Source organism: Thalassophryne amazonica, chromosome 21 (assembly GCF_902500255.1).
Source record: "Thalassophryne amazonica chromosome 21, fThaAma1.1, whole genome shotgun sequence".
NCBI classification, from domain to species: domain Eukaryota; kingdom Metazoa; phylum Chordata; class Actinopteri; order Batrachoidiformes; family Batrachoididae; genus Thalassophryne; species Thalassophryne amazonica.
The window spans coordinates 17,084,199-17,097,654 of NC_047123.1; the positions used below are offsets into that span (position 1 = coordinate 17,084,199).

The following is a 13,456-nucleotide window of genomic DNA, read 5'->3' on the forward strand; positions in this document are numbered from 1 at the left end:
AGCCCTGGGTGCCCCTATGAGTACATACTTGGTGCGCCCTGCGCCATTACGCACAGTGATCAGTGAAAGCAGGAGCAGACGGAGAGCCTCTGACAATCTCATGTGCTCAGAGTGTGTAACTATTAGGATTGCTCCACTAGTTTGCATGTGAATGTTACTGGATAACTCTGTTGCTTTCTCGGCATAAAGCACTGTTTACCATATCACAATAACAAAACGCATAGACCATTTTGTATATATTGTTCAAAATGTGCATTTGTTTATTGTTTGAACCTTTTTGTTGTACAGTCTTTCACACAAGACCTCAAATTACCTTTATAGTGTCAAAAGTTGTTTGTTATAGTTTGTGTGTTTTGAATAAATGTGTGGAAAATCATTTTTCGCTTTTCTTCCTTGCCTATTTTTGACTGTAAACCTTTGACACTTATAAAACACAACAAAAAAACATATTTTGAAGGCACAGGTTGTCCTGAAAAAAGACAAAACTTGATTGTGGGATGCAGGGAGAGCTGTTAACAGCAATAATAAAACATTTGTCAGGTGAGTGAGCTGTCCAAAAAATGCCCTCAGACCCCAGAGGGTTAAGAGCCAGTCAGCTGGGCAAGAAATCAAACTTGCTGCTCTGATTAAACAAATTTGTTGTTTAAACTTAATCCTTGCTGGAAAGGCAGGGGTCACCACACAACTGGGATTTGAGAGATACTAAATGGTGCCTCATACAGCGAAATGCTATGACTGAAATTGACCTTTGTCACCATTTTTGCTGTTTTTACCCCATAACTTCATGGAATTCAGTCATAAATGGTCCAGACTATACATTTTTGGAATCACTATGATCATACAAATGTGGTATAGGTTTCAACATGATTGGAGCATTCTTAAATTTTAACCCCAGCAAGGCTCCATATCTGAAAATAAACATTAGTTAGTTTAGAATGTGTGCCAAATTCCATGCTTTTATCACAAAATGAACAATTTTTATGGAAATTTTAGCTAAGCTGCACCACTACAAGGTGAGAAGTACTTTCTGAACTTGAGTTCTGAGATCTGCTGCTCACATATGGATGTGGATATCTGATTTTCTGAGCTCTCCCAGTCGGAACAAGGGCTTCATATCTCCTGGCGAAAGCTACCGTCCTTCTGATTGATTGGCTGTGGATGTACTGAGTGATCTGTATGGATGGGATTTGACACAGGGTGCCATGTGGCGTCCTTCATGTTGATCATCCTGCAAGTGCATTGATTGAATGGTTATAAGGGAGTAGAACAGCTGTTGGGGAAAATCAGGAAGGGGCCAAAGTTTCTCTGAGCAGCAGGCTGCTGGTGAGGCAGTGAGGTCCAATCTGTGCTGGGGGTGTTCACAAAGCAGGAGAAACTCTCACGAGGGAGAATATTCATAGCACAGGATGACTGATGGCTGCGTGCCCTTGGTGTCTCCTCTGAGGTGATTGAACAGAGCTGGAGGATGGCATTTCTCCTCCATTATGCTCGATCGCCCTCTGTCATGGAGCAGTCTGGAGTTTAGAAAAACAGCTCTGACAACACCTCTGCCTCAGGTTATCACAGTAAGGAGATCTATATGTGTTTTAATACCTGCACCATAACACTGCAGGTTTAATTTTGTCATCTTCATTGTGCTTGAAGGTCTATTTTTGCCTTTGTACACTAGATGTGTGCAATCGTGCATCAGTAACATCAGCAGGTGGCTTCAGTTTGACCCCTCAGGGGATGAAGTTGTCTGTGAAAAGCTGAGGTGACTGGAGCAAAAACTTGCACATTGTTGGTAGTGACACACAGCACCACAATCTACACACAAATGGTTCCCTACTGGAAATCTTATCCTCCAACTAGGGTTGTCACAATTAGGAATTTCTGGAGACGATTGTTAGATAAATAATTGTGATTGACGAATATATTGTCTATTTTTTTTTTTTTTGTTCCCTTCTTTATATTCTACTATCGTAGTATAATTACACACCTCTGGAAGAACGTTTGGCTTCTGTAAGTGGAGAAACTGGGGATAGTGCAACATTTTTATTTTTATCTTCATTTTACATACAGTCCCACCTTTGTCTGATTTGTGGTTGTTGCTATTGTTTCTCATCAGTCACGTTTTGTGCTTAAACACTATATTAAGCTCAAGATTGAACAAATAAATACCTTTGGAAAATAACAGCTGTTAAAGTTCAGAGTTCTCACCTGATTTTTGTGATCTGTGCGTCTGAACATCACCACAGCTTCTCCACGTCAGGGTTTTTTAACTCGTGTATGCAGAATTTTTCCCCAGTTCATTCATATATTCTCATTTTTTAAATATGTTTTTAAAGATATTTGACCATTTATTTCATCTCATGATCTCATAAATTCAGTATACGACACGCACATGGTGTGAACAGGACGGTAACGGCAGAATCACACTTGGAGAGAAAGTTCAAAGAAAATTAAAGGCAGCTCCATGTTTTGGTTTTTTGTTCACTCGGGTTAAAATTCTCTCTGCTCCGCACTTGCTGCGTGCACTGATGGTTCTCACGAGACTGTAATGTGTTGTGCCTCCATTCAGGAATCTCCCTGCCCCACCCCTCCCTCGCAGCCTGTTGACTCCGTACACACACACACTGACAGCTCCTTCGGTAAAGCCCACATTTTAGACAGCTTTGAAGATGGCCACTGTTTTAATCGGCCGTCTTATCCAAACAGCAGGACGGATCGCTCCTTTGATTCACTATCAATTTTGCAGTTTTTCCCTCCTATAAAGAATGGAGAGATCTGTAATTTTTATCGTAGGTACACTTCAACTGAGACAGAATTCAATAATTCGCATTGTATGATTTCATAAAGAATTACATGAAATAAGTATTCAGTACAGAAACGTTGTTTGCAGTTACTGAGGTCAGACGTTTCCTGTAGTTCTTGACCAAGTTTGCACACTGCAGCAGGGATTTTGGTCCACTCCTCCATACAGATCTTCTCCAGATCTTTCAGCTCCCTCCAAAGATTTTGTATTGGGTTCAGGTCTGGAGACTGTCTAGGCCACTGCTGGACCTTGAAATGCTTCTTACAGAGCCCCTCCTTAGTTCACCTGGCTTTCTCGGGTCATTGTCATGTTGGAAGACCCAGCCGCGACCCATCTTCAACACTTTTACTGAGGGAAGGAGGTTGTTTGGCAAAATCTCGTGATACATGACCCCATCCATCCACCCTTCAGTGCAGTTGTCCTATTCCCTTTGCAGAAAAGCATCCCCAAAATGTTTCCACCCCCATGCTTCATGGTTGGGATGGTGTCCTTGGGGTAAAAGGCACATGGCAGCCCGCCTGGACTTTGCCAAAAGGCACCTGAAGGCCTCTCGGACCATGAGCAACAAAATTTTCTGGTCTGATTAGACAAAGATTTCTTTGGTGTGAATGCCAACTCTGTGAATATCCCTGAGTGGCCCATCCAGAGCCCAGACCTGACTCTATAGAAGATCTCTGGAGAGATCTGAAAATGGCTGTGCACCGATGCTCCCCATCCAACCCGATGGAGCTTGAGAGGTGCTGTAAAGAGAATGGACAAAACTACCCAAAGATAGGTGCACCAAGCTTGTGGCATCATATTCAAGAAGACTTGAGGCTGTAATTGCTGTCAAAGGTATATTAAGGAAAGGGTGAGAATACTTGTATACATGTGATTTCTTTAAAAAAAAAATATTGTATAAACTTACGTTGTCATTATGGGGTGTTGTGAGTAGAATTTTGAGGGGAAAAATTACATTATTCCATTTTGGAATAAGGCTGTAGCATAACAAAGTGTATAAAAAGTGAAGTGCTGTTAATACTTTCTGGATGCACTGTATTTGGTGCTGGGTACAACTCCAGAACTACAATGATAAATGTTTAAAAAGTAGGATGTCGATTGAATAAAAAAAAAAAAAGCTAATTACGTGCTTTCTGATGAATCTGAAGTAATTTGACATGAAATGTCACAGGTTGACTCTGGCACATCAAACTGCACAGAGCAGAGCCAGTCAGACAGGAATTTTAAAATTCAACAGTCAAAACACTACAGTGATCAAGCTTTTTTTTTTTTTTTAAACGGATTTTCTGCAGTTAATTTAAACTGAGCATCCAGATTGCTGACCTTTTGATCCTGTTCACTTTGATTGCAGAGCATTAATGGGAAACTGCAGCATCTGTTCTCTGAGCCAGATTCAGATCAAAATTTAACTCACTTTTTGTCCATTTCTCCATCAATCAATCAATCAATTTTATTTATATAGCGCCAAATCACAACAAACAGTTGCCCCAAGGCACTTTATATTGTAAGGCAAGGCCATACAATAATTACGTAAAAACCCCAACGGTCTAAACGACCCCCTGTGAGCAAGCACTTGGCGACAGTGGGAAGGAAAGGAAAATTCAAAATTCATTCATTTTTTTTTTCTGTTATCAGGGATTAAACCATAAATACCCACAGTGATTGAGTTCCCAATGTGGTGTCCTGTTTTTTTTTTTTTTTTTTTTTTTTCCTCCAGGTGTTACATTGACATGAGCCACATCAAAAAAATAACCCAACTGGTTAATTCTGGCATATGCAGTTATGCTGTTTAAGACTAATGCTAATCCCAGTGTTCCCTCAACCCTCAGATTTAAATGGCATCATGAGAAAATAGTGCACGAGCCTGCAAGAGTTCAAAAAGGTAGAAAGATGAATCTGACAGATCACGTTACTTTAACAATGTTATGCTTCTTAATACTGTGCAATCAAAATATTCCTCCTGCTTGTAAGATTTGCACATTTTAATTGCATTGTATTTTTTTCCCATAATCTGGATTAGAGCTTTAAAAAACTGTACTTTATAATTTGAGAGATATTTCAGTGAAATGTGTTCATATGCAGTTGAAACAAACCAGATTTCTAAATATGTAAATCTGGCTATGAATTTATATTTTTATTAGAATACTGTTGCTTAAATCTTGCCAGTTTCATTTATGCTTGACATAGTCACAATTGTAACGTATTAAATATCATCCAATTCTTAGTAGTTGGTCTGCCATTTACTTTTTTACTTTTGAGTGTGGGTTGTGGACCACTTTTGTTACTCAGTCAAGGTGTTTGAGGGTTCGACTGCCTGATTTGAACACATTCTAGGGTCTTGACTTGGAGTTGATGACTTTGGCATTTTATATTTATGTTTTTACCTTATTTACACTTGTGATCTTCCCAGGTATCCCTGTGTTCAGTGTTACAAAGTCTGGGTAATTCACTTAGGCAAAATCTCTAAAACTATGGATTTACAGAAAGCAGCCAAAAAGGGTTAAAATGTGGGGTTTACCCTAAAGCCTCACACACTTGGCATAAATGTGGCGAACTTGTAGTCAAATGCACCATGTCAAAGCAATGTCTGTATAAAATGATTGGGTTTCTGGAAAACAACCATCTGTCCATTCCCCAAATGTCCTGTATATCGGTGTTGTCCAAGCAGATGGTCACCCCTTTGAGTCTGATCTGCTTGAGGTTTCTTCCTCCAATCAGAGGGAGTTTTTCCTTACCACTGTCAGCTGTGTGGTTAGGGGTTAGTAAGGTTAGACCTTACTTCTGTGAAGCGCCTTGAGGCAACTTTATTGTGATTTGGCGCTATATAAATAAATAAATTAAATTGAAATTGAATCTGTCCATACAAAAGATTCGTCAGGGGGGTTGTTTTTTTCGTGCAAGTTAGTTTAAGACAAATGTTCATTAAATACAAATGATGGGCAGAACATCAAACAAGAGAATTTGTGCAATTTTGGTGTTCTACAGACTTGATTTTCCAGTGGGGTGTGCAAGGTTCTGTAGGAGTCTTTGTTTTTGTCACTGTTTACGATGATTTCAGTTTAATCATTGGTTCCTCATTCCTCCTGTTTGTTGTGCTTCCTGATGCTGGGACTAGTGAGGCAAATGCATGTCTAGTGGGACTTGGTTTCATACAAGTCCTGAGGTCTGATCATTCACAACATCTGCCAGTGGTGAGACTTGTAAGCAGATGGCAGGGCATGTGGCACATGGCGAGACCGACAACGTGACATACCAGTTGGCACTATGACATCCTCAACATAACTTTTGGTCAATTACGGTTTACATGGTTTTGAACCCTTGCAGATTCTTGTACGCACCTTTCCAGTTGAAACAACTGAAGTCTGAGTCGGGGCTTTGTGGGGTAGATTGACATTGGTCCCCTATTCTCATCTACAACTCAATATCCTCTGATAAATTAATAAATTGGACAAATGCCAAATTGTTCCAGATTTAAATATGAGGATTTGTAATACCCCCTCAAATTAGTTTGTGGGGGGAGGGAGCAGGGGTGTAGAACTTGTAGCAAAGTGGCTAAGGAGTTGGTCTGCCAACATGTAGACCTGGATTTGAGCCCTGTTTGTGCTACCCACCTGTGTCCTTGGATGGACAGATTTAGTGTCTTGTCCAACTGTAAATGGGTACCAGCCTCTGCTGGGGATGTAACTTGTCAGAATGGCGCCCCGGCACAGTCAGTTGTAGACGCTCATTTGCTTGATGCTACAGAATCTAGAGATGAGCACCAGTGCAAACTGCCCCTAGGGTTCTACATAGGGGGCTACATAGGAATCCCCATAGCTGCCTATGAGAATTGTGAGTGCAACTCCTTATAGTTTGAATTTCAGTGACTTTTTAATCATTATTTAATTGTATCTTCAGTTTCTCTCAATTTAAGCATGATAAATGTGAGATTGCAGTTGTTACAGATGTTAGAGCAAGTTAATGTAATCTGAATGCTGTTTTGATCCAGCACTAATGGAGTGGCAGCTGTCTGTGTTATTGCTGCTGTATGATGATGCAGCCTTGTTTGGGGATAATGACAATTCAGACCTCTTTGGGTGATTAAGCAATGTCAGTTTGCACTTAGGGGGGAAAAAAATAAAAAGCAAAAGACTTTGGAGGTTTTCACTGTGCCAACAAGTGTGAGTGTTGCTCAGTATTTGGAAAATTAAAGCTGTTTTAATTTATTTTTTTGCAGGCCACGGGCTGGTGGATGTCGATTACGATGACAGACACTGGGGAAGAAGACTGATGGCTTCGGCGCCACACAGTCACACAGATAAGAACTGCTCGGAGCCAGGTATGCCCGTCTACAAGTGTTTTTTTTTTCTCTACACTAAAAAAAAAAAAAGGCTCTTTAGATGAATGCAATTAAATTATAGGCGAGATTTCCATCTAATAAATGTATGTAGCCCCAACTCAAATGACACATCAATTCAAGATGGTGTAATTTAATTTAGTTGGGACTACATATATTTATTAGATGGAATCCAATTAGTCATTTTTTGTGTATCACTCAAATAACTTATTGGATGAACTCCATTCAATTATGGCATTTCCACCTAATAAATATATGAAGTCCCAACTAAATTAAATTGCATCATCTTGAAATGTTTTGATTTGGGGCTACATACATTTATTATATGGAATCCAATCCAATGAGCCAGTGTTGTTTTTGTAGTGCATCACTCAAATAACTCATTGGATGAACTCAATTCAATTATGGGTGGGATTTCCATCTAATATATGCAGTCCCAACTAAACTAATTTACATTATCTTGAATTGGTGTTTTGAGTTGGGGCTACATACATCTATTACATGGAATCCAATCCAATGAGTCAGCTTTTTTTTTTTATTTTTTGTGTGTGTATCACTCAAATAACTCATTGGATGAACTCAATTTAATTATGGGCAGGATTTCCATCTAAAATATATGTAATCCCAACTAAATTTGGTTATCTTGCGTGGATGTGCTTTGAGTTGGGGCTACATACATTTATTAGCTGGAAAACCTGCTCATAAGTTAATTGAGTTTATCCAATGCATCAGTTTTTTTTTTTTTTTGAGTGTATATCCACTAGAATTTTTTTCTATTGTTGAAATCCAACTCCATTGAACTCGTAGGCAGTCTGCAGGCCAAGGAGGCTTTGTTTTACCTTGTAAGGTCACTAAACACTTCCAACCTAGTCCCACTCTCTACCATATCCTACACAAATTTGAAATGTTTCCAGAGTGGTATCTATAGCCAGGTTGGGGTCAGTTAAAGACGATAGAATTAAATGTTCCAATAGTCTTTAAAAATCACATTTGTCTGAAAATACAATTCCGAGGAGGTGTACTTTGGACTGTCTCCGTGATAACACATGGGATTGGTTGAGCTAATAAGAGGTTGCTGGGGATCATAGTCCGTACACAGCTACTGTATAGAACAGAGGCACCCTGATTGCCTCACTTGAAAAGCTGAGTGTCTGGGTTTGATTACCCTGGATCAAGACTAAGATCCAGGTTTTAAATAACTTCCTGGACTTTATATTTGGATGTATTGAACTTGTAAGAAACATTCATTCTCTGTAATGATGTTCATGTCTTTGGGTCCATGGCCTTAGTGTTCATTAGGCACTTGGGAAGAGCTCATGGAGTCATGAGGTTGCTGGACAGAAGTGTTTGGTGAAATCTATCTTTGAAGGAGAATAGAGGTCCAATATTTTAGCTTCCTTTCTGGAACCTGATGTCTTTGGTACATGGACTCTTTTGGATTTGTCAAACAAATGGTTGCTTGGAGATTTTGGGTTGTATTATTTGCATTGTGATGGAGCGTCTGCAACATTTTGGACAGGTGACTCATGATCCAGCATCTGTGTGCCTCTGTGTTAAAGACCCCATTACCTGGAGAAGGCCAAGGGGATGCTCATGTTTATGATTAAATAAATGGGCACTTCCGTGAGGTTGAGCGCTTGGTTGTCTGCTTGTGATTGTCATCCACAACTCTGATCTGTGGTGTTTTATGCAGTCCTATTAGGTCAACAAATGACTTGGCCCAACTTCCGTTTTTGATCCCAGTACAAACTGAAATGGGCTTTGATAACAGTTTTTGCTCTCTAAACCCCATAACGCCATAATGTGGCATCATAGATGGTCCAAACTATACATTTCACTAATCCTCATAATCATGTGGAATAAATGTGGAATACGCTTAAATTTTAATATTGAGATTGGATTGTTTGTCATCTTAGGTGGTACTGACTGGGTCAAAACTGGCAGCAAGCTGAGGATAAAGTGTGTAGACAAAATACTGTACAGGATCAAACAGAAGCAATAAATTAGCAGAACAGCTGATTCTGTTCCCCAGCCCCCCCAAAAATGTCTTGCGGTCACTTGTGCTATAACAACACTCTGAGGGCAATTAAACAGATCAGGTAGTGATTATATTCTGGCCTCCTCTGTGCACTTACAAGAAGCAGCGCCTTCCATAATTACACTGAACTGTATGCTGCCTGTTCCATTGTCACTGACACCTGCACCACATGGTTTAAATGCACTCCAACAACCCCAGGAACCAGTGGTACCAGTTCCCCAAGTACAGTACAAAGATAAGAACCAACAAGTAATATGAAATAGTTTTTTCAAGGAAGAAACCAAATGATACATATCTGACTGCAGCTTGGTTTATTTCCTATCATTAGCACTGTTATGGGTTTGATTCCCACAAAGCCCAGTTTCTTTCTGTATGGACTGTATACTTTCTCCTGTTGTTGACAATCAATATGCTTGTTGGGTTCATCTCCCAGCACAGGCTGTTGTCTCCCATCCATTTAGAAATCACATGAGGTTTGAGACTGTGGTGCTGTTGTATTGTTCCCCATGTAACATCCTCTTCCACACTTCCAGTTTTTATGATTGATTTGATTTTGATCACACAAAGCCCTTTATGAATCACTAATGCAGTGCCTAGAGGAGGTTTGTACTTCTATAGAAAATTGGGAGCTTAAGTAGATTTCTCATGAATGGTCGTAAGAGGCTGTATTTGAAGGTGGATGTACAAAGATGTGTACTTATGTTATATTACTATTTGAATATAGTATTTCATATTGATTTTAAAAATCAGTTTATCAAGAATATGAAAATAAAAGGATTCCTATTAAACAGGTTATTGGAAGAGATTCAGACAAAATTAAATGGAACATTTAGAATATTTGAAACAGCAAATCCAGTACTGGATTTGCTGTTTCAAATATTCTAAATGGGGTACTGTACCCCACTTCCTGTACAACTTATTTAAACTTGAACATCAAATATAAGATTTTCTTCAGCTTATGTACTTACTGAAACATTGGACAAATAGTGGGAAATTTGTTGGTGTAATACTGATTTTTTTTTTTTTTTTTTTTTTTTTTTTTTTTTTTTAGCCAACATCTTCTCAGTGTCAAGTTAATCTCAGCATGAGTTTCACAGTAAAAGTATTTGCTGAGATGCTGGCATTAAACATTTTATTGTGAAATGGTACGAGCAACATGAACTATCTGATTAAATTTGCTACCAGTAACGTCAGTGAGCCACGCCATCCTGGATGTATGAATGTTAATCAAAATAAAGGTTTTGAAAATTAATTCCCAAAATTTTTATAATACGGGATGCACATTATTGTGCTATGCACACGCCATACCTGAAAGCTGAGGCAAATCTGACAGTCAGAAAGATGAGCCACATACTCCCACAGATGCGTCTTGCTTTATAGATGGCATCAAGATATGATTTGCAGCATTGGTTGAAGATAACGCTGAAAGTTTATCATGAGCGAAACTAATATGATCGTTTTTATGGTATCTCTTTCATTTGTCAGTTTTTAGGCAATCCTGTGAACAACTGAATGGGCCAAGATCAGGTACCATGTGCCAGATAAACCAGGCCTTGGAACTGCCCCCAGTCTGTGCATGGCAGCCATCCACAACCAGTTCAATTCCACTTATCAAAAGTATACATCTGCCACAGCCATATGGAATGTGGGCATCTCCTTGGCCTTTTTCAGCTTCTGAGGTCTTTCAGCACAGTCACCTGTGGGCTGGGTCATGCCCAGAGAAATGTGCCACATGGCCAAAAATAGACCAAATAAAGTCAAACTCGTTGATGTAGGTCAATGGTTTGCATCAGTTTTACAATGACACAGGAAGCACCAGTAACTTGGTCTTTAATTCTGTTGTGTGGGTGTTAGCATCACCAGACACCTTTTGACTAGGGACCTTGAGACTGTCACTTGGTCTTGGAACATCAAATTGCATCTTAGTTCAGGCTTGGAATTGAAGGTCAAGTGCATGATTTAAGATGAGTGATCAGGATCCTTTGACTCTGTCCATAGGTATACTAGGGTGTTCTGGATCTGGTGGACAAAAGGTTTTGGTCTAGTCATGTGGCTTACAGTGTAGTCACATTGTGACCAAATTAACCAGTTTATTCCTAGATTTTTTTTTTTTAATAAATGGAAAAAGTTGCATTGGTACCTTTGAGGGTTTTTTTTTTTTTTTTTTTTTTTTTTTTTAGTAGAAAATGAGACATACACTCCAGCAACAATTGTTGCCAGTGGGGCAAAACGGGTTAAGTAAACAGATGAATAACTGAAATAATTTCAGTGGCAGAAATCGCCTAATAAGTCAGTTTCCGGTGGTTTTGGGTCTCTAATGGAATAAGTGAACTGCCGAAAACAGGTGTGCAGCACTTCTGGATGCAAACAGAAGACTATCCAATAACAAACACCTACCAGATATCCACTGGCAAGCTAACAGAGGACAAGACTTTTAAATAATGGTGCAACCACTGAGGAAGCTCTGTCTACTCAGTTTTGAATGTGCACAGAACTTTCCAAGATGCTCATTGGACATCAGCTGACAAGGAATGCATTTACAGAATGAGTTATTTTGTACAGGACAAAAATTGACATGGACATCAGAATTTCATGGGTTACTCATAAGTTTCTTCAATCAGTGTGACTTGAGGTGCCTTACACCTGCATGAATTTGATTCCCGCACTGGCATGCAATTTTGCATGCGTGCCAGTGTGCAAAGAAAACTTTGAAATGTTCATAACGTCTGGCGCACATTAATATTGTGAACGTTGCGCAGTGCATCTGAACGATCGAGATGTTACATATGTAATAAACATAATATTACAAATAAATTATCTAACTCGTAAGAAGGAAGGAAAATTCAACTGTTTAAGTAAACTTTGAGTAAATCGTGAAAATTTGAATCATTTTGTGACGGAAGCACGAAAAAAAAAAAAACTTGAGACTGGGCTGGCATCCAACACATCACAGTTCTGCCTTGGATCCTGAATGGCAACCAGCTACAGATTCTTTATCGTCTTTGTAAAAACTACAACAAAAGGCAAGGCACAAGCCTTTCAGTGCAAATATAAACTCTGGTTTATATGCAGACAAGCGGATCATCTCCACCTCAAGAAGGTGTAGTCAGAAGGTATAGTCATTGGTCTGTCACAGCCAGGTGAAATATGGGCATTTGTTTTCCATCTTCCAGACTCCTTTTCAACCTTTCTTGGGTACAAATAGCAGGATCTCCAAAATGGTTTGGAGACACTGACTGATCCGACTGAGCTACCCCCTTACTTGAATATCTCACTTCTGACATTTCATGCAAAATTAAAATAATTGTCAAGAAATCTCCTTATTGTCAATACTCTGGCAGTGATACATTTTTCAGCTAGATTTGAATGTTTCGACTGAATCTAGACTAATTTTCACAGGCAGATTATTCCCAAGTGGCAACAAAAGAAGTAAATGAGGATGTGCCAAAACCTGCAGTTCCTTGAATGGCCACTTGAGGGTGATGCCAAAATAAGTCACACCCCTCTGAACCAAATGTGAAAATGTCGAGCTTTACGGCAGAAAGGCTTATAGCCTGCTACAAAAAGACAACCAAATATCTCGGTATCTATGGGGTGGCTATTAATTCTACTTTATGTTTAACGATAACTATTCAGACAACTCGTAAAGGAAACTTTATAATACAGTTGGGTTCCAGTGATGTAGGTGCCAAATGAGATTATATGGACATTTTTTCACACATCTCCAAAATTTCCTGATGCTCTGAAATGTCTTCCCTGTCTGGAGGCTCCAGATTGTACTTCACATTCCACCACATGCTTCTGATCTTTTCTTTTTCATCCCGCTTCTGCTGTCCGTCAGTGTGAGCTGTTCACACGACTCTTTGTTCTTGTGAGTTAATCCTCATCAGAAACACGCTCCAAGCACCCTGACTGCCAGATTGCCCTGAGCGGTGTGAATGGATGCGATCGAGACTGTAGCTGTTTGAGGCTTTTTTTTTTTAACTTAAATTTTTCCTGTAGTTTTGGTTTTTGAAAATGTTGCACTGCAAAAATCTCAAATGTTAACTTACTTGGACATCATGGACCTCACTGGGTAAATGGCTACAAATGCTGTCAATCCATGTGAAATGTAATGCCAACATTCTGTAGAGTTTTTTTCTATATTCAAATCAATTTTATTTATATAGCGCCAAATCACAACAAACAGTTGCCCCAAGGCGCCTTATATTGTAAGGCAAGGCCATACAATAATTACAGAAAAACCCCAACAGTCAAAACGACCCCCTGTGAGCAAGCACTTGGCAAC

At 39.4% G+C, this 13,456-nt stretch overlaps 1 protein-coding gene across 2 annotated transcripts in view; it reads left to right on the plus strand.

The window, feature by feature from the left end:
• Positions 1-13,456, plus strand: part of slc24a4b (solute carrier family 24 member 4b) — a 101,080-nt gene that overhangs the window by 17,845 nt on the left and 69,779 nt on the right. For both annotated transcript variants that reach the window (XM_034162133.1, XM_034162132.1), the window contains exon 2: positions 7,011-7,112. In XM_034162133.1, coding sequence (XP_034018024.1) covers positions 7,011-7,112 — 102 coding nt within the window. The remainder of the gene's footprint in view (positions 1-7,010; positions 7,113-13,456) is intronic.